At 58.9% G+C, this 20,090-nt stretch overlaps 1 protein-coding gene across 3 annotated transcripts in view; it reads right to left on the reverse strand.

Annotated features, from left to right (window-relative positions):
• Positions 1 to 2,993: 2,993 nt before the first annotated feature.
• The window catches only part of FAM193B (family with sequence similarity 193 member B), a 44,963-nt gene continuing 27,866 nt past the window's right edge, over positions 2,994 to 20,090 (reverse strand). For 2 of the 3 annotated variants that reach the window (XM_030573236.1, XM_030573237.1), the window contains exons 2-11: positions 17,696 to 17,935; positions 16,906 to 17,090; positions 15,887 to 16,106; positions 15,343 to 15,552; positions 13,474 to 13,843; positions 12,500 to 12,695; positions 11,880 to 12,116; positions 9,820 to 10,837; positions 9,352 to 9,427; positions 2,994 to 4,917 (exon numbers count right to left, since the gene is read on the reverse strand). In XM_030573236.1, the coding sequence (XP_030429096.1) occupies positions 4,821 to 4,917; positions 9,352 to 9,427; positions 9,820 to 10,837; positions 11,880 to 12,116; positions 12,500 to 12,695; positions 13,474 to 13,843; positions 15,343 to 15,552; positions 15,887 to 16,106; positions 16,906 to 17,090; positions 17,696 to 17,891 (2,805 nt within the window). In that variant the 5' untranslated portion in view covers positions 17,892 to 17,935 and the 3' untranslated portion in view covers positions 2,994 to 4,820. The other variant, XM_030573238.1, reaches the window with a different exon arrangement.

A 20,090-nucleotide genomic window follows, 5' to 3' on the forward strand; every position in this document is an offset into this window, starting at 1 on the left:
GACCCATCACACAACAAACTTCCTGGGGTGGGGCCAGGGATGAGGGGTTAGGGGTGCGGGAGGGGGCTCAGGGGCTATAGCAGGCAGAGAGGACTCCCCCCTGCACTCTCTCCCCACAGCAGCAGCTCTGGGCTAGGGGGAGAGGTGCCTCTTCCTGCCACAGCAGCTCGGGGGTGAAGGCTGCAGGGTAAGCGGTCCCTAGGCCCCAGCAGGTTAGGGGCAGGCTAGGTGGGGGCTAGGGAAGGGGTACCCCTCCCCGGCTGCAGCAGGTCCCCAGGTGGGTTCCTTGAGCACCGTATGGCACTAGATAGGCTGCTGCGTGGCCACACAGCTTACAGGGAACTTCAGTCTTTGGGCCACTGGTGCCGCTCGGCTCATCTAGAGATTTGCCTGGTTTTACAACAGGCTACATGAAAAACACTAGCAAAGTCAGAGCAAACTAACATTTCCTACAGACCATGACTTGTTTCTATGTACTGTGCACTGACACAAGTACGATACTTACATTCCCATTGCTTTGTTTTATGATGATACGGTACCTCTGAGTACCCCCAGGGTACCGAAACCCCAGGTCGAGAACCACCGAACAAAGGAATCTCTGTGCCTGCCCAGACAGGTTAAAAACGGCCCTCCGCTGGCTGGCCCTGAGCCCCCAAATCCCTGCCTGCTCTGCATGGCTCTTCCCGAAGATCTTTCAATAGCAAGTGTTGCTGGTGCCGCAGCAGAGCTGGTAGTGAGAATCGCCACATGTCAGGGCAACGCTCCTTCCCCTCACTGAGCCTGCCTGATGTTTGCTGGGCATTAGTACCAAAGTGGCAGGATTTACCTGCCTGAGCACCTGGCTGGCTGCACTCCATTTGCTGATCCAAAATGCAAGTTACCATCTCTTTTCACGCTGCGTCTTGCAGGCCATGCTGGTGTGCAGCTGGTGGCTGCTGCAGCAGACTGGCACCTCCAGGGTGCGTATGACTATGGCAAACAGACCCTCAAACCCTGTGTGTGGCCCAGGCAGCACTGGGCCGGCCCACACCTGCACCGGGCAGTTACCCTCCAGCAGTGGTGCTGGCTGAGTCGCACTGGGCACATACACCATCTCTAACTCTTTTGACAGGGTCTGACACCTGCTTTGGCAAACAGGGAGGGGGCCATTTTGCTGCCCCTCCCCTATAATTTGTGGGTTGTCTCCTGGGGTGGGTGCCTAAGCTGCTCCTCCCCCCCACCTTCTCTCTGTTCTTACCTGCCAATCCCCCGGCTCTGTCACACCTGCCTACTCTCCTCTCCGCCAGGCACTCACCTGTGTCCAGCTCGCTGGCTGCCTGTGGCCAAAAGGCCAACCGGCAATGCTTGTAGTGCTGCCCGTCTCCAGCGAGACTGGCATAGCCAGCTCCCTGCTGGGGGAGAAGCTGCAAGACTCTGGTGCTGGGCATCAGTACACAGCCCTCCCATCTACCAGCCACTGGAACAGCCAGGCTGGCTCACAGCAGAGCTCCACCTGGCTGTCTCCTGCCGCCAACGGTGGCCCACCCCAGCTGTTTCAGAAGACAGAGCCCCATAAATGGCAGTAATGGGGCACCTGTGCTCAGGGCACTTCCTCCAATGCTCTGAGTTAAGGTTGGCTCATGCCCTAAAGCAGGAGGGCTCCTCTCCCTTCCAAGCACTCATTTGGTTTTCATAAAAGCAGCAAAGAATCCTGTGGCACCTTATAGACTAACAGACGTTTTGGAGCATGAGCTTTCGTGGGTGAATACCCACTTCCTCAGATGCATGCATCTGAGGAAGTGGGTATTCACCCACGAAAGCTCATGCTCCAAAACGTCTGTTAGTCTATAAGGTGCCACAGGATTCTTTGCTGCTTTTACAGATCCAGACTAACACGGCTACCCTCTGATACTTGGTTTTCATATTTACTCATATCTCTGGATCTTGTTTTCCATGGAAACAACCCACCCCCTACTTGAGGTCCCCCTCCCCTGGCCAGTACTAAAGCCTGGTCTGCAGGGGGCAGCCCGGAGGCTGTTTTAACACAGGCCTTTAGGGTGTGACTTGTGCAGCTGAAGCTGCAGAGGGGCCTGAAGGCAGCAGAATGACCTGCCCTGAAGTGTGGCTGGGCCCCACCTCCTGACCACGCTGGTCAGCACCTCAGCCCCACCACACAGCACAGGCCCTTGCAGGGGGAAGCCTCCTGCTGAAGCAGCAGCACTTCCTGTAGCCCTCATCTCCCACCCACCTACTGACCTGCATCCCAGCAGAGGCTGCCTGAACGTGGGGCCGGTGTAACTCCATGTTCCAGCCTGGACCCCCTGCACTCTGGGGCGGGCAGGCATGCTGGCTGAGAGGTGCCTGATCACGCAGCATGGCCTGCAGCAGCCAGGGGGGCTGGCAGGAGCACATGGCCCAGCCCCTGATACCAGGGTAAGGCGCCTCCTGCCTGTGCCAGCCAGGCTGGGTCAGTGCCAGAGCCATCCACTGGGAAGTCCCTCCTTACTGCCCCAGCTGCCGGCGGGTGCGAGCTCCTCAGCCTGCTTGCTGGCTCCCGTGGCCATGTGGGAAGCTGCAATGAGCCCTTGTCATTCTCCGCCCCCGCTGCTTGGCCCTAGCGTGGGGCCCTCTCACAGAGCTACAGGACAGAACGAGACCTCGAGAGGCCATTAGTCCAGTCCCTTGCCCTCAAGGCAGGGCTGTGTTCGCCTCTCTGCACCGGCCCATTCCCCATACACCCCCCACCCCGCCGGCTCGGCATGCAGTCGCTGCAGGCAGAGGTCAGCATGGGATCGCTGGGTTTGCCAGCAGCCAGGCTCTCAGAGGGGCAGGGGAGAGCAGGGGAGCGTTTGGCACAATCTACGCCCCTGCACAGCGCCACGAGGGGGCTGTGATGTGATGGCTGGAGCCCCCTCGGGCTGCTGCGGATCAGAATCACTGCCAGAGCCCTGCTGGACCTGGAACACGCTGCCCCCCCTCCAGCCCCCACCTAATCACACAGCACACACACCCACTCTGTGTCCAAACGGCATTTTATCTTTCAGCATGAAAGATTTTCACAGTATCAAAAGTAAATAATTAAAAAAACCAGAGAAGCCAATCTGGCCGTGCCTGGTTGCGCAGCACAATCCCTCCACAGGCGGGGCGAGGGCAGCGGCACCCTTCCAGCCCCCTACAGGCTGGCGGACCGGGGTAGCACCAGAAATTGTGGTCAAGAGATCAGGAGTTTGCTTCCATTGTAGCTCACTAAGGGGGTAGGTTGGTGTGGGAAACGCAAGGCATGTGTGCGGGGAGGGGGACCCACTGCCTGTCCGTCCCTCTGCCCTTCAGCACACACATGCTGAGAACAGACTAAGGGGGTGCTGCTTGGTCAGCCCGAGCCCCCAGCCCGCTGTGGCTCCCACACCTGTCACATAGGGCTCAGGCTGGGATCATGGTACAAGCAGGGGCCCTGGTGGGCCAGGGATTCACCAGAACCCAGCGAGCTGCCGAGAGTGGAGCCAGATGGTGGAGCCCTGGTGTTATCTGCACAGGGCAGGAAGATCCGTCAGGGAGCAGGCGGCAGAGCTCAGGGTGCGTTCTAGGGGGCGTTCTGCCCCCACTAGGCTGCCTGGCACCCTCTTTTCCCTCAGCCCCAGTGCCGCTTGGCCCAAGCTGGGAGGGGAGGTGGAGTGCACATGCTGCTCCCTGGGGCAGAGAAAGCCCCCAGCCCCTGTCCTGGGCATCCCTTACCCCAGGCTCCATGAGCTGAGGCGCCCAAGCCCTGCTTAGATCCCCTCAATCCAAGGCAGGGCTGGGCTGGACAACCTGCCCATCAGGACCTCACCCTGTGCTTGGGGGGGGACAGGTATTGCTCCCTGAGCAGGCCCAGCAGCCTGACGTGCATAGGTCCACTTGGCCATAGGGCTGGCCAGAGGGAGAACTGGTACCAACCGTGTCCCTCTCCCGGCTCCTGGAAGTGCTGCTGTGGGTGCACTCTGCCCCCGGCCGGGCATGGCCCTTTGGGAACCCGAGAGCAAAGAGCACATGGGCTGGTGCAAGGGGGACCGGGAGGGCTGCTGCTGGGTCGAGCAGTTCTAGGGCAGTGGGGGCAGCGCCCGCAGGCTGGGGGGCCCCGGCCTGTCTGCAGGTGCTGCTGGGCTAAGGGAACACTACAATGTGCTCGTTACGGTGCAGGGTGCCCCTTGCAGCCAGCGAGGTGCTCAGGGCCTGCAGCTCGGTAGTGACTCAGCCCCTAGGCAGAGTGGAAGTTGCAGCTCCTGCCCGAGGCCCAATCCCTCAGCTAGGCTGGGACACAGGGGGTTGGCTGGACCCCCTAGGGAGCTGCAAGAAGGTGGGTATCTCCTATGACAGGCTAGCAGGGCAGCTGAGCTGAGGGGGGAGGGCTTAGGGTGTCCCAGGAAGCCAGGAACAAACAACAAAAAAAGTTGGGTTTTTTAAATAAAATAAAAAATTAAAAAGTTCTTTATTAGGTCCAGCATGGTCCTTTCCCCCGGCTGCTTGCCAGGCTGGCACGGGGGGCTGCCCACTGGTGCTGGCAGGCTTCCTGCACATCACCAACGGAGTGCTGGGAGAAGAGAAAATCCCCTGGAGGGACTGGAGGGGGGGTGGGGGGGCTGCCTAAGCTGGGGAGTTCCCCGCCCGAGAGCTGTGGCTGGCTGGGGAGGTGCAGGTCTGACAGGCCCGGGGGGAAGGGGTTCCACATTCACAGGAAGAGGAACCCACAGAGAAAACAAAAGGGGCCCTCCAGCAGGGGGAGGGGCACAGTGAGGCAAGTGTCTGTGGGTGCTGGGGGGGGTAGGCACAGGGCCCCTAGCACACATTGGGGCTCCCCCCACACCTCACTGAGCTGCACTCGAAGTGGTTTTCTTCAGGGTGAAGTTGGTCCAGTTCACGGCCACTTTCTGCCGAGTTTGCTTAGCAGAGTCCAGACAGAATCTGGGGAAGGGGAGAGAGAGAATCAGGGAAAAAGCAGAGACAGTGACCACTCCCTGCCTCCCACACCAGTCAGGGCTTCTACCCTCCCCACCCTAGCCAGAGCAGGCAAGGTCCCATGGAAGAAAAGTCAAGGGATAAAGGAGGCCAGGAGAAGAGGCAGTTTCTCAGAGACAGTATTAAAAATACAGCTGCCAATCATCCCAAGCGAAGGACAGTCAGGAAGAACAGCCAGAGGCCACAAGGAGCCTTTGAATGACCTGCAAATCAACAAGGAACTGAACAGCAAGAGCACGTGGCCACACAATCAGTTCCACCTGGCAAGGGACAGACCAGGCATAAGAGGCTCTATAAATACATTGGGGCAAAAGAAAGATGAAGGTCCCCTCCTGTGGAAGGAGTGGGGAAGTGCTCAGAACTGATGACTTCAAGGGGTGGAGGTGTTTACTGCCTGCCTTGCTTCCGTCTTCATTAAAAAGGTTAATGATGACCAGACACTTAACACAATGAACCCAGCCGGGGGCAGGACATAAACCCAGACAGGGAAAGAACAGGTGAGGGAATATTTAGACAAGCTGAGTCAGCAGGGCCTCCAGAATTCACCCCAGGGTTCTTTAGGAACAAGTGTACGGATAAAGCCTTTTCTTATAGCCACATGGTCAGGCCTAAGGCCTTTGTCCGCAGCCACATTAGGAGAGCAGCAGCCATGAGCGGAGAAGCAGGAAGTCACATCCCCACACTCCATCTAAATCACATTAAAACAATGTCACATCCGGCTGTTTAGAAGGAGATTCCGTTCTAATGGCCCCCACCATCACCAGATAAACAAACAGATCTTAAGATGATTAAAGAAAACTTAGTTTGACAGCATCTGTCTGGCAAAAAACCACTTATCATAGAATCATCGAATCTCAGGGTTGGAAGGGACCTCAGGAGGTCATCTCTAGTCCAACCCCTTGCTCAGAGCAGGACCAATCCCCAACTAAATCATCCCAGCCAGGGCTTTGTCAATCCTTCCTTAGAGGATGTTAAGGTCAGGAGATTCCACCACCTCCCTAGGTAACCCATTCCAGTGCTTCACCACCCTCCTAGTGAAACAGTGTTTCCTAATAGCCAACCTGAACCTTCCTCACTGCAACTTGAGACCATTGCTCCTTGTTCTATCATCTGCTACCACTGAGAACAGGCTAGATCCATCCTCTCTGGAACCCCCTTTCAGGTAGTTGAAAGCAGCTATCAAATCCCCCCTCATTCTTCTCTTCTGCAAACTGAACAATCCCAGTTCCCTCAGCCTCTCCTCGTAAGTCATGTGCTCCAGCCCCCTAATCACTTTTGTTGCCCTCCGCTGGACTCTTTCCAATTTTTCCACATCCGTCTTGTAGTGTGGGGCCCAAAACTGGACACAGCACTCCAGATGAGGCCTCACCAATGTCGAATAGAGGGGAATGATCATGTCCCTTGATCTGCTGGCCATGCCCCTACTTATACAGCCCAAAAATGCCGTTAGCCTTCTTGGCAACAAGAGCACACTGTTGACTCATATCCAGCTTCTCGTCCACTGTAACCCCTAGGTCCTTTCCTGCAGAACTGCTGCCTAGCCATTCGGTCCCTAGTCTGTAGCAGTTCATGGGATTCTTCCGTCCTAAGTGCAGGAGTCTGCACTTATCCTTGTTGAACCTCATCAGGTTTCTTCTGCCCCAATCCTCTAATTTGTCTAGGTCCCTCTGTATCCTATCCCTACCCTTCAGCGTATCTACCTCTTCCCCCAGTTTAGTGTCATCTGCAAACTTGCTGAGAGTGCAGTCCATGCCATCCTCCAGATCATTAATGAAAATATTGAACAAAACCGGCCCCAGGACCGACCCTTGGGGGACTCCACTTGATAACGGCTGCCAACTAGATATGGAGCCGTTGATCACTACCCGTTGAGCCCAACGATCTAGCCAGCTTTCTATCCACCTTATAGTCCATTCATCCAGTCCATACTTCTTTAACTTGCCGGCAAGAATACTGTGGGAGACCGTATCAAAAGCTTTGCTAAAGTCAAGGAATAACACATCCACTGCTTTCCCCTCAGTCACAGAGCCAGTTATCGCCTCATAGAAGGCAATTAGGTTAGTCAAGCATGACTTGCCCTTGGTGAATCCATGCTGACTGTTCCTGATCACCTTCCTCTACTTTAAGTGCTTCAAAATTGATTCCTTGAGGACCTGCTCCATGATTTTTCCAGGGACTGAAGTGAGGCTGACTGGCCTGTAGTTCCCCGGATTCTCCTTATCAATAGTTGTGGTTGTGAAATCCTCATTTCTTTATGGTCCCCAATTCCCTACTGTTTGTCTGTATGACCTGTCTGGTTTCTTGATTGTTTCTGTCTGTTATGTAATTAATTTTGCTAGGTATAAATTAATTAAGGGGGTGGGGTCAGATTAGTCAGAGAAGATTGTTACAATGTTAGGATTGGTTAGGAACACTTTAGTAAAATGACTGGTTAAGGGACAGCTAAGCAGGACTCAAGAGTCTCTATATAAACTGGGGTCCAGAAGGAAGCTCTTTGGGAACCAGCTCCAGAATGCGGCCCCACGATCAGAGCCGCCAGAGCTCAACACTCTGCCAATGACACTGTGCAGAAACTGGAATCCCCCAGATGGACCTGATCCTGATCCTGCCTGGCCACCAAGAAAAGTTCATGTGTCTTAGCGGGAGTGGTGAGCACTGTCTGTGTAGCGTGTGCAGTGTAGTTTGGGGATTATTAATAAATAGAGGTTAAGTAGGATATTACTGTGTGAGGCTCTTTCACTGGTAAAAGACCCTACAAACCCACAGAAGATTAAGCCCTGAGCCCACAGGGAAAGGATGTTTGCCCGGAGGAGTAGAGCCCGGAGTCCACGGAGGGGTAAAGATCAGTGCCTTGTGCCTGGAGCCCTAGGAACTGGACAGAGATGCAATGTCCTAGAGTGTTCAAGTGACAGAATTTTGTGCGGGTAACACTAGCCTGAGCCATCTTGGAACCAAGCAATTACTGTATCTTCAGGAATACGTGGAGGCCAGGTGAGGGCCCAGAGAACTGGAGATGAGCAAACACAGCACCTCTCTTCCAAGAAGGGAACACAGAGGCCCTGGGAAGTACAGACCACTCAGCCTAACTTCAATTCCTGGAAGGTATTAGAACAAACTACTAAACCATCCGTGAGCATGTAGAGGATAACAGGTTATAAGGAACAGCCAGTGTGGATTTGTCGAGAACAAATCATGTCAAACCAACCTCATCTTCTTCTTTGACGGGGTCACTGGCCCAGCGGATGGGGGGGAGCTGTAGACGTGATACCTTGATTTTAGCAAGGCTTGTGACACAGTCCCACCTGACATTCTCATGAGCAAACCAGGGCAATGCAGACTAGATGGAATTGCTAGAAGGTGACTGCACAACTGGCTGAACAGTCGGACTCACTGAGGAGTTATCAGTGGTTCGCTATCAAACTGGGAGGGCGTCTCTAGTGGGGTCCCGTGGGGGTCAGCCCTGGGTCCGGCACTATTCATTATTTTCATTCATGACTTGGATAACAGAATGGAGAGTATGCACATAAAATGTGTGGCTGACACCAAGCTGGGAGGGACTGCAAGCACTTTGGAGGACAAGATTCGAATTCACAACGCCCTTACAAATTAGGAATTGGTCTAAAATCACAAGATGAAATTCACTAAAGACAAGTGCAAAGTACTTCACTTAGGAAGGAAAAATCAAATGCCCAGCTACAAAACGAGTAATGACTGGCGAGACAGTAGGACTGCTGACAAGGATCTGCAGGCTACAGTGGATCACAACAATGGGATGCAGTTGCGAAAAAGGCGACTGTCACTCTGGGGTGCACTAACAGGAGCGTCGTACGTAAGCCAGGGGAGGTAACTGTCCTGCTCTGCTCAGCACTGATGAGGGCCCAGCTGGAGTGCCGTGTCCAGCTCTGGGTGCCGCCCATTACGGAAGATGTGGCTCAGTAGGAGGGAGTCCAGAAGAGAGCAATAAAAAAGAGCCAAGGTTTAGACAACCTGCCCTGTGAGGAAGGGTTAAACACTGGGCGTTTAGTCTGGAGAAAAGACAACGGGGGGGAAGAGCTGGTACCAAGAGGGGGCTATTAAAAAGCGGATGGGGATTAGCTGGTCTCCATTCCACTGAGGATAGGAAGGGAGACTGGGGTTAGCTCTTAGGAGACTCCTGGGTGCGCTTACACTGTGATAAAAGGCCTGCAGCACGGCATAGCTGACTCAGCCTCCCGGGCTACTGTGGGCGGCCGGGCTTGGACTGGAGTCTGGCCTCTGGGACCCTCCTCCCACATGGAGCCCCAGAGGGCAGGAATGCCCCTCCCCCAATGGGGTGCCACACGCATGCCCCTCCGGGCACCCCCAGCCCCACTCTCCCAGAGAGCTGCAGGCTGGTCTCACCTCTTGAAGTACTCTACTTCTCGGTCCGTCTCATCCATCTCTACCCCATCCACGTCTTTGGGCAGGAACACGTCATCTGGCAGAGCAGTGCAGATGGTCAGCAAAGGGCTCCAGGACCACAGGCCCCAAGAACGCCCCCCTCAGCACCAGGGGCATGTGCTGCCGCCCGGCACAGAGCCTGCTTGGAGCAAAGAGTCATGGACGCACCATGGGGTGCAGGGCAGAGGGAGAGGGGGGCAGAGCCAGGGTACGCCACTGCTGACCCATGTCCGCTACAGCCCTATGGTGACACAGCTCTGTGGCTCAGGGGATGTGGGGCAGCCACACCAACCTGACCCTCCCCCCGTGTGCATACTGCTAAGTCAACAAGAGAGCTTCGCCCTCATCACAGCACTCAGCTACGCAGGACGACAAGCCGGAGCTGGGACGAGGTCACTGCTGAGCAGAGGGACTGTGCTGGGGACTTACCGATGGACGTGTTGGATTTCTCCATCCTGCTCCTGCTCTTCCTGCTCTTGCCCTTGGGCTGGGGGGAGCTGCCCAGAGTGGTGGGGTGGGGGGGCTGCCAGTCCCCAGCAGCAGGGGGAGGTGGCTGCATCAGCTCTGGTTGCTCTGCTTTGCCCTCGCCCCTCCGGCCTTTCCATTCGCTGCTCCTCTCCTTCTCTGGCCTGGAACCGCCACAGCCCCAGCCCTGCCCCTTGGTGCTCTCCGGTGGCTCCACACAGCCACTCGCCCTCTGCAGCGAGGGCACTCCTCCAGGCTTGGAAGGGTGCTTGGCTCCCAGCCCCAGCCCCTTCGAGCTGGGCCTCTCCAGCCCGGCCTGGGCGCTGGGCACTGCTGTGCATTCTCCCTTCTTCGCCTGGCAGCTCTGTCGCTTGTTCCTCCTCTGCCTGCCCCCCCCCGGTGCCTGCTCCTGCTGCTCAGGACCCTTGGCCGGTGCCACCTCCTTGCACTCCAAGCCAGGCCCGCCGCTCTCCCGGGCACAGTCTGTTGGCTGGGGGGACTGGACCCAGATCATCCGGGAGAGGTTGGGAACCGCGCTCAGGCGCTTCACCACCCCGTTCTCAGCCTGCGGCAGCCCCTCCCCAGAGCCCTCTCCCCAGCGGGGGCCCAGCTCGCTCCGCAGCAGCATGTGGTTCTTGGGGGAGCCCAGGCTCAGAGGGGAGAGATCCAGGTCGATCTCCTGCAGGCCCGAGGAGCCGTTGAGGTGGGACAGCAGAGTTTTCTGCTCCAGCACGGCCGCCTTCTTGGGGAAGTCAGCCACGTCCAGGTTGAGGTCGTAGACGCTGAAGCTTGCACGGATGGAGTCCTTAATGGTGTTCTTGATCTCCTGCAGCCGGCTGCTGAGGAAGCTGTTCACCCGCTCCAGCTCCAGCTGGGGCCACTCCAGGAGCTTCTCCTCTGTCAGCTCCCTGTCCTGGCCAGCCAGAGGGCCACGCGCCACCCGCTTCTGGGCCTCCGCCTCCAGCTGGGCTTTCTCCTTCTCCTGGAACAGGCAAGGGGGTGGGCCAAGGTCAGGTGTTCTCAGGTGGCAGGAGAGATGCCTAGTGGGCTGGCATGGCCCGGGCGTGGGGTGGCAAACCCAAGCACTGCTGTGCGGCCCAGCTCAGCCTGTAGCAAGCACAGCTGGGGCCCCATATGCCCTCTGGAGGGGGGAAAACAGCCCCTGCTCCGTCACGGCCACCCACCAGCTCAGGCCTGGGGGAGACTGTTACCGGCTGGCACAGGCTGCACCACGTTGGGGCCGCAGCACCCAGCCACAGGCCAGTGGCTGATTCCCAGCTCCCAGAACAAGGGGGGCCCTGGCCCACAGCAGGACCCAGCACATGCTGGGGAGACCCCACGTGGGAGAGGTGCCCAGGGCCCTGCAAAGAGCCAGAACAGTTCCCAACAAGCCCGAGCACAGGGACAGCTTCTGAGGGCGGAGGGAAGAGCCCCATGGGCAGGGCCAGCTTTAGACCTATTCCACCAATTTCCCCAAATCGGGCCCCGCGCCTAAGAGGGCCCCACGCCCAGTGAGAATCCCTTCCCTGGCTAGATGCGTCTTTTTAATTTTTAATCACAAAGCGGCGCTCCGGGTCTTTGGCAGCACTTCAACAGTGGGTACTTTGCTTGCTCCAGGTCTTCGGCTGCACTGAAGGACCCGGAGTGAGTGAAGGACCTGCTGCCAAAGTGCCGCTGCAGACTCGGAGCACCGCCTGGTGAGTACAAGCCCGTGCTGTTTCTTTCTTTTTCTTTTTTTTTTTTTTAAGTCATCCCTGCCAGGGCCCCGTCAAAACTGTTCAAATTGGGCCCTGCACTTCCTAAAGCCAGCCCTGCCTATGGGGGTGCAACCCCGCTCCAGCCTCCCAGTTAGGGTGGGTGGTGCTGGGCCTCAAGGCCTTTCCCAGCTCTGGCATCTTTCGAACCTTCTGGCCCCATTCAGGGGCTCGGGGCCAGGGCCGTTACCAAGGGAAGACAGGACCGGAGGCGGCTCTGACCCCCGCTGGGCTGGGTCTGGAACAGCACATTCTCCTCCCCGTCCTCACCTTCTTCTTCTGCTTGTGCCGGGCCCGCTTGGCGGCCTTGGCGCTGTTCAGGGGCTTGGGCTCCGAGCTGTTGATGTAGTCCAGGAGCTCGTCCACGTCCCGGTGATCCACGGCCAGCTCCCCGGAGCTGCTGCTGTGGCCCAGCTTCTGTGGCAGCTCCTCTTTCCGCTTGGTGAGACGGGAGCGCAGCTTCTCCCGGATCTCGGCATAGTTCCGGCTCGTGGGGGCCGCAGGGGGCTGCAGAGAGAGCCTGGGCTGCTACTATCCTGCCTGGCACAGATGGACGCTGTTCCCCGGCCCCTTCCCACCCTCTGCTTCCGGGGCTGCCCCACCCACAGCTCACTGCTGAAGGCAGCATGGTTCCTAATCTGCCGAGGAGCTGCCAGGCTGATAGAGGGGCCCTGGGGGCTGGGACTGAGAGGTGCTGGCCGACTACAGGGGCAGGGGAGATGAACTGGCTGCTGCTGGGTGGCTCTCCAAGGCTGGACTAGCAGAGGGGGGCTGATGTCAGGCCTGTGGGGGACATGTGCCCACACCCCAGCCGCTGGGTGCCCGCACTCTCAGCACGGCAGTATCCCAAGTCCCCGTCTCAGCGGGAGCTCGGCCCATGGCTCACTTACCGCGTTGTGGCCGAAGAACTCACAGTAGCAGCAGTCACAGAATTTCCCGTCTTTCTGGTTGGTGGAGGAGGAGGTGCAGGAGCTGCGCTCGGAGCTGCTGTCCTCATCTTCCCCGAGCCCCTCGTCCGCCTCGCATGACTGTGGTGGGTGGCAGCTGGTACCATTGGGGAACTTGTGTCCTTTGCACACAGGGTCCCTAGGGGATGGGAGGAAGGAAGGTGGTGGGAAGGCAGACCCAGGGCAGTGAGGTACTGGGGGCTGCTGCTGAAAGGAGCAGTCCCCTCCCATATCCCAGAACTGTGTGGGGCGCCTTGCGGGGGAGGGAAGGCCCCAGGGCAGGTGGCCCCCACCCCCCCACTGACTCCTTGATTAATCGGCTGGAAAGAGACCCCTGCACTGCTCTCTGGGACCCTAAGCCCTTTGGCAGGGCAAAGGCTCACCGAGCATGCGAGGAAACCAGACCCGGAGTCGGAGGGGTGCAGCTAGAGCCCAGCTGCCTGCACTACATGCCCCACCCACCATGGACCCCACGCCGGCACTCTCTGCTGCCCCTCCCCAGGTGGGCTGGGGCTCCCTGCCGACAGCCTCTCCAAGGGGCCAGGGCAGGCAGCTGCAGCACTGCTAGTCCTTGGGCTCCTGGCCCTGCCTTGGCAAAGAGCATGCTGGGCAGGCCCAGGTCTCTGAGCCGAGGGGGGTCAGTTCCCGAACTGCAGGAGACAAGCAGCGAAGGCTGCGTCTGCCTCGCAGACAGAACTGTCACGGTGGGAGAGGCCCTGCAGCCTCAGGGCTGTGCGGTGCTGGAGTCAGACCATCTCTGCAGAGCTGTGCTGTGAGGAGCCCTTCTGCCCCCCGAGGGCTGGTCCCTTGGGATGGGGATGTGGCAACTCAAGCCTGGCAGGGCCCTGGCTCATGCCAGTGCCCCCAGAAAACTAGGGGGCATTGCAGCAGCCACAGGCAGGCAGAGACCCTCTCACCTATTAGTGCTGGGCAGCTGGTGCGGGGCAGCTGGTGGCACCAGGGAACCACTGCAGTGCCCATTGCAGGGGTGGGCACAGCCTGAAAGCGGAGGTGGCATCTTCAGAAGCGGCACGTTGGCGGGGGACAGGTGAGGGCTCTTGCAGGAGGCCTGGCTGTGCGAGAGGGTGCCAGCAGAAGGGGACTCGGCAGCGGCTGTGTGGGGGCTGGGTGCAGGGGCCAGCGCTGCCTGCGGTGAGGTGTTCGGGTGGGCGGGTGACTGCTTGGTGGAGATCAGCGCCGGCGGCTGGGAGGGGAGCCCCGTGGGGCTGTTGGGAGGAGCGGCGAGGTCTGGGTGCCGGTGATGGTCCAAGGAGTGGAAGGCCTCACCTGCAGACAGGCAGGATCAGAGATGGGTCAAGCACGTGCCCAGCCTGTCCCAGCCCAGCATGCAGGCAGGGGAGCACCCATGTGCACACAGAGCCCAGCAGGACCCCAGGCTCTGCTCGCCCCCAGCAGAGGAACAGAAAGAACAGGGGCTTCCTCCCCAAGGGCCTTCCACTACTCCCAGCCCTCGAGCACATGGCCCATGCTCTGACCCTGGCCCCGCACGCTGGGCTGCAGAGGGCCCTCCTGTGTCCTCACTGCTGCCAGGAGTGGCAACAAACTGGCAGATGAAATTCAGTGTTGATAAATGCAAAGTAATGCACATTGGAAAACGTCATCCCAACTGTACATATACAATGCTGGGGTCTAAATTAGCTGTTACCACTCAGGCAGGAGTCATCGTGGACAGTTCTCTGAAAACATCCGTCACTGTGCAGCGGCAATCAAAAAAGTGAGCAGAATGTTGGGAGTCATTAGGAAAGGCATAGATGGTAAAATAGAAAATATCAGATTGCCTCTATCTAAATCCATGGTAGGCCCACCCCTTGAATACTGCGGGCAGGTGTGGTCGCCCCACCTCAAAAAAGATTTATTGGAATTGGAAAAGGTTCAGGAAAGGGCAACAAAAATGATGAGGGGGATGGAACGGCTGCCGTATGAGGAGAGATTAATAAGACTGGGACTTTTCAGCTTGGAAAAGAGACGACTAAAGGGGGATATGATAGAGGGCTATAAAATCATGACTGGGGTGGAGAAAGTAAATAAGTGTTTATTCCTTCTCATAACACAAGAACTAGGGGCCACCAAATGAAATTACTAGGCAGCAGGTTTAAAACAAACCAAAGGAAGCATTTTTTCACACAATGCACGTTCAAACTGTGGAACTCCTTCCCAGATGTTGTTGTGAAGGCCAAGACTATAACAGGGTTCTAAGAGGAACTAGATAAATTCCTGGAGGATCAGTCCAGCAATGGCTGTTAGCCAGGATGGGCAGGGATGGGGTCCCGAGCCTCCGTTTGCCAGAAGCTGGGAATGAGCGATGGGATAGATCAATCAGTGGTTACCTGTTCTGTTCATTCCCTCTGGGGCACCTGGCACTGGCCACTGTCACAGACAGGACACTGGGATAGATGGACCTTTGGTCTGACCCAGCCTGGCCGCTCTTAGGACTGCTCCCTGCTGGCAAGGGGATGCCAAGGGGACTTCCTCAGCCTAGTGAGCTCCTCCCAGCCACAGGCAGAGGACACAGCTGCATCTGCACACGCAGCTGGCTGGAAGGGCCTGGCCCAGCAGCTTCCACACTCTGCACGACTCTTCATCCTCTGGCAGTGAAAAAGGGCCCTACCAGGCTCTTCTCCCCCTCCACAGGCAACCTGAGAGCCCCAGAGAGAAGGGCTTTCCTGCCGGCTGGCTGGGGAGAGCAGGCGAGGGGGAAGGGAAGGGGCAGTGCCAAGGAGCCCCAAGCCACAGCGCAGCTGCTCCACGCCCCCACGAGCACACACCTGGCGGGGTGGGCCTGCGGCACATACTCTTGAACTGCTTGGGAAGCGTCTTACAGAAGTCAAGTGAGGTAGGCAGAGGAGAACCGGGGGCAGCCCCGCTGGAAGCTGGGGGGACGGCGTGGCTGTAGGGACAGGCCTTGAGCCCGGGCGCCGCAGCGGGAGCCTGGCCGATGCACTCCGGTGCCAGCGGGAGGCTGGGGTGCTTGTCACCTGAAACAAAGTCAGCGCTGGAGACGGCTTCTCCTGTGCAGAGCCTGTCCTGGGCCAGCACCGGAGACTCCAGAATGGCTCCGAAGCAGAGTGCACATCGCTCCCCCCAACACCGGACTGGTAGTGACTGCAGCCTTGGGGAGCAGCAAGGGAGGATCCAGCCCCCGGTGTACCCCGGACACCAAGGCCATGCGCTCCCTTTTCCCCAGGGGTTCTCCTCGCTAAGGCAGGGCCCCTGGAGGCCAGCCAGCACAGCACTTCACTCAGGCCTGGACCCAGAGATGGCCACTAGCCAGGCTGGGACCCGTGTGGCCCTAGGCTGGCCTGGACTCACCTAGCGCAGCAGGAGGTCCCCCTAAGGGGCTGCCCTGCGTGGCTCCGTTGGCGTGCTGGGAATTCCAGAGGCCCGACAGTTTGTGAGCAGACAGGAAGGAGCTGGGATCCCAGTCCCCCGAGTTCCCGTGGCATGAGGAGGAAGAGGAGGAGGAAGATGAGGAGGAGTGGGAGCCGCTGCCACAAGACTGGGATTTGCAGGACGTGTGCGATAACGAGACCTGGGAAGAAACTCACAGTATGAAGCGGCAGGAGACTGAGATGATGAATCCCCAAACGCTCTGGTTCTAGTCTGGGCTCCCCTGGGCCAGGCCAATTCCCACCCGCTCCTACCTGTCCTCGCTCACCCAGGGCTCTCTGCTGGGCCCCCACCAGCCAGGACCGAGCCTGGGAATGGGGGGCCCACCCTGGGTCTCTGCAACTCTGTCACCTTGGTCTCCAGGTCAGCCTTCAGTGAGAGCAGATCTATGCTACTTTTGGAGTGGCACTGCTGCAGCGCTCTAAGAGAGCTCTCCCGTCGGCTCAATAACTGCGGGAGCTGTGGCGGAGGAGACGCTCGCCTGCCGAAGTAGGCTGTGCAGCATGGGACTCCGTTGCTCAGGGGGATGGACTATCCACCCCCCTGGGCGACGCAGTTACACTGATGTAACTCTCTGCTGTAGCACAGAGCTACACTATCCAGCTGCACCAGGCCACCGACTGGGCACCTTTAACCAAGTGCTTCTGTCACTCTTCACCCCGAACAGGAGCGTCCCTGGCAGGGCATACGCAGGTGTGAATCCCAGTGCATGGAGGCCAGGGCTGCCCAGACCTCAGGTTCCATCTGCCTCCTTCACCAAAGGGAAGTGTTAGGGACGACTAGGTCTCAGCCTGTAAGTGCCACCTGGTGACCAGACATTTGCTAGTGGGCCCCTCGCGCAGGCAGGGGCAGGTCTAACCCAACCCAAGGGCTGGATGTTGACACTGGAAATAAAGGTCCATTTTTAATGACGAGAGTAACTGACCATTGGAACAACTTACCAAAGGCTGTGCCAGAGTCTCTGCCCATTTTAAATCCAGTTGGGAGGTCTGCCAAGCAGATCTGCTGGGGGGGAGGTATGTGTCTGGGGGCAGCTCTCCAGCCTGCGCTGTACTGGGGGTCAGACCACAATGGTTTCTCTTGGTCTGATGCTGCCAATCCTTGATTGATGGACCCAGAACCAGGCCTAGAGGGGGCAACTCTGGTAAGGAGCTGGGCCTGCCAATCCGAGGGTCTGCGGGAGCAGCGAGCCAGCCTTCCCAGCCAGGAGCGGCACGGTGGGGGGGAGAGGAGGGACAGAGGCATAAGTCAGTGTCACACTCACTTTTCCAGCTCTGGTGAGGAGCTGGGCCTGCCAATCCGAGGGTCTGCGGGAGCAGCGAGCCAGCCTTCCCAGCCAGGAGCGGCACGGTGGGGGGCAGGCGGGGGGCCCCAGAGGGGCAGAGGCATAAGTCACTGGCATGCTCACTCTTCCAGCTCTGGCCTTACCGTGTCAGGGCCCTTCATGTGCAGCTCTCTCGCAATCCTGAACAAATGCCTGCCCTCCCCACCGGCACTACCGGAGCTCCCCCTCCGAGGGCATCATAGTCCCAGGAGAAACCGTGTGGAGATGCCCAGCAGACAGGTACGTGTACTGGCACTCAGGAAGGGCCAGGGGAGTGCCAGGCTCTGGGGGACCTACAGCAGCCATTGCTGCCACATGGCAATTAGTACCAACTGCTCAGCAGGACCCCCTGCCTTCAGGGGAGCCATGGCCCTAACCAGCAAGGCCAGAGGACAGCCGCTGCCTACCGCCAAGGCCTGTTCCTGGATCGCCCGCCGTTCCTCCTCCTCCACACTCTTCCTGCAGCTCTGGCAGATCCACAGCGGCATTTCTCCCAGCAGGTTCTGCACGAGCGTTGGCACGAAGTCTGGAGGCAGCCTCTCGCCCGGGGAGACCAGCCCGTTGTGAGATGGGCCTCCCCAGTCCTTGCGCTCTCGGTGGCATAGCAAGCAACACGTCTGCACGGACTGGTTGGCAGTGGGGAGCACCTGCAGCAGGACACATGGGCGGCGAGTCACTCACAGCTGGGCACAGGGCAGGTGTTTGTGCAGGACAGGCCCTGAGGGCCAGCAGGCTGGACCATGCAGCCCCTCTGTGAGCCGTGCCCACGGGACGCTGCTCTCCCACTATGGCACCCCTCACAGACCGGGCATTAGGGGCTCCCGGGAAGTGCTGGGGAGTCTGTCATGGCCAGGGCCGGCCCCTTCGACTCGGGCGCGGACGCGCCAGCAGTGCTGAGCAAGAAGAGCTGAACAGAAGGGGTGACCCTGGGAATACCCATGGGCACGGAAAGACCGACTGGGGTAGGCAGCCAATACCCTGCTTTCTAGACACCCCGTCCCGCTGCCCAGACCCGTTCCAGCCCCACTGGCCTTGGACCCCTCCCCAGCTCTTTGGTGTGGAGCAGGGGTGGCAGGAGGCAGGCCCTCGCTGCTCTTTGCATTCTGCCCCGCAGTTCCACCCAGGGCCGGGCCTCTTGCCTGAGCTGGTGGGGAAGCCAGGCCGCAGCCCACGAGTACTTTAGAGCCCCCCCTCAAGCCATGGAGAGCAGAGCACAGAGCTGGGGAGAGGTCCCCCGTTCGTTGTCTGCCGCTGCAGCGGGGCCAGGACAACGAGCCCTGCGAAGCAGATGGCGCCTCACAACGAAGGCGAAGCACTGGGAGGGGCCAGGCTTCTCTTCTCGCTAGGGCTGAGGCAGATCCTGGGGGGAGGGAGAGAGGCAGGCGGGCTCCTGGTTCACCTTGTGCCTCTTGGGGGGCGGGGGGAGCAAGTGCTGCCCAGAGTGGGGAAAAAGGAGCCTCCCAGGGCAGTGCCAGGCTGCACCAACATCACAGCCCTGGGGGGAGCAGGCAGGCAGGCGAGCAGCAGAGGATATGGCCTGGCGGGAGGGTTGGCTGCCAGCAGAGATGCAAGTCGACGCAGGCTCCGGTATGCCCTGCCATTGTGTCCCTTGGTGGGATCCCCCAGGGAGGAAGCTAATGCATCGGGGGTGAAGGATGTTCCCCAAGCCCCCTCGTTCCTGGGCACAGGTGCCAGCCAAGAACAGGGCTCCTGGCCACCTGCTCTGCCCATGAGCACAGAAACCAGCCAGACGCAGACACAGAACAAAAGCACTGGAGCCCCTGCTCTGATGGGTGCGGGGAGCCTCAAGGAGACTGTCAGCTCCGGGGAGGCTGCTAGGGGCTGCCACAGACCTAGCATGGGGGGGCTTTCGAAAGAGGCCGGGGGAAGGGCTAACCTGGGCTATCCCTGACAGCCACATGTCACCCCCATGGGCATCTGCTGGAGAGGGACTGAAACCTGACCCGACCTTCGCCAGCTGCTGAGTCTCTGTGTGTGGTACGGACAAGGCTGCCAGATTCTGACCCATCCCCGGGTGCTCTGTTCAGCCTAGGAAGCACCCCAAACATCCAAGCTCCCCACTTTCCCAGGAGACTATCCCAGAACTCCAGACACTTCCCCCGCTGAGCAGCCCCATCACCCCCCACAGGTGTGCCCTCAGTGCTACCGATGGCCCTTCACATTCCGTCCCTCCCGCCCCCCTCACCCCCTAATTCATTCCAGTGTCAATGTTTGGAGTGTCACAGAGTCCATCAGCTGAGCCGGGGCCCAAGTCCTCTCCCCCCAGAGCAGCACAGAAAGACACCATCCCTCCCTGCTCTGCAACCCTTCTGGGGATACAGCCCAGACTCTCCATGCGTCCATCGTGCACGACCTACTCAGAGCCCTGGGCCTAGCACCTGCCCTCCATGGACACTGTACAGCCCCTGCACCTCCTGCCGCACGCGTCAGCCATTCGCCACCCTGAAGGCTCTGAGAGGAAAAGCGATTTGGCCACATGCGCAGAGCCAGGCACTGCAGAGCTGGGGTCGCTGATCGCTTCCCCCCTCACAGCATCCCAGGTTCCTAAAGACCTGAGCTTGCATTTCCCCAGCTCAGTAGCAATCTGCTGCCCCCACCAGCGTGTGCAACTCTTCACAATTTATTCTCAGCTGCATATCTCCCATGTGCTGGCACCTAGAGCTCCCCTGCTTTGCACCAGCACCACACAGCCGGCTCCCCCTCCTATGCCCCCAAGTCCAGCCACAAACCCGGCAGGTTCCATGTACCCCCCAAGGGACAGTCCCCCTGCAATAATGCGGC

This window comes from Gopherus evgoodei, chromosome 8 (genome assembly GCF_007399415.2).
Source record: "Gopherus evgoodei ecotype Sinaloan lineage chromosome 8, rGopEvg1_v1.p, whole genome shotgun sequence".
NCBI classification, from domain to species: domain Eukaryota; kingdom Metazoa; phylum Chordata; order Testudines; family Testudinidae; genus Gopherus; species Gopherus evgoodei.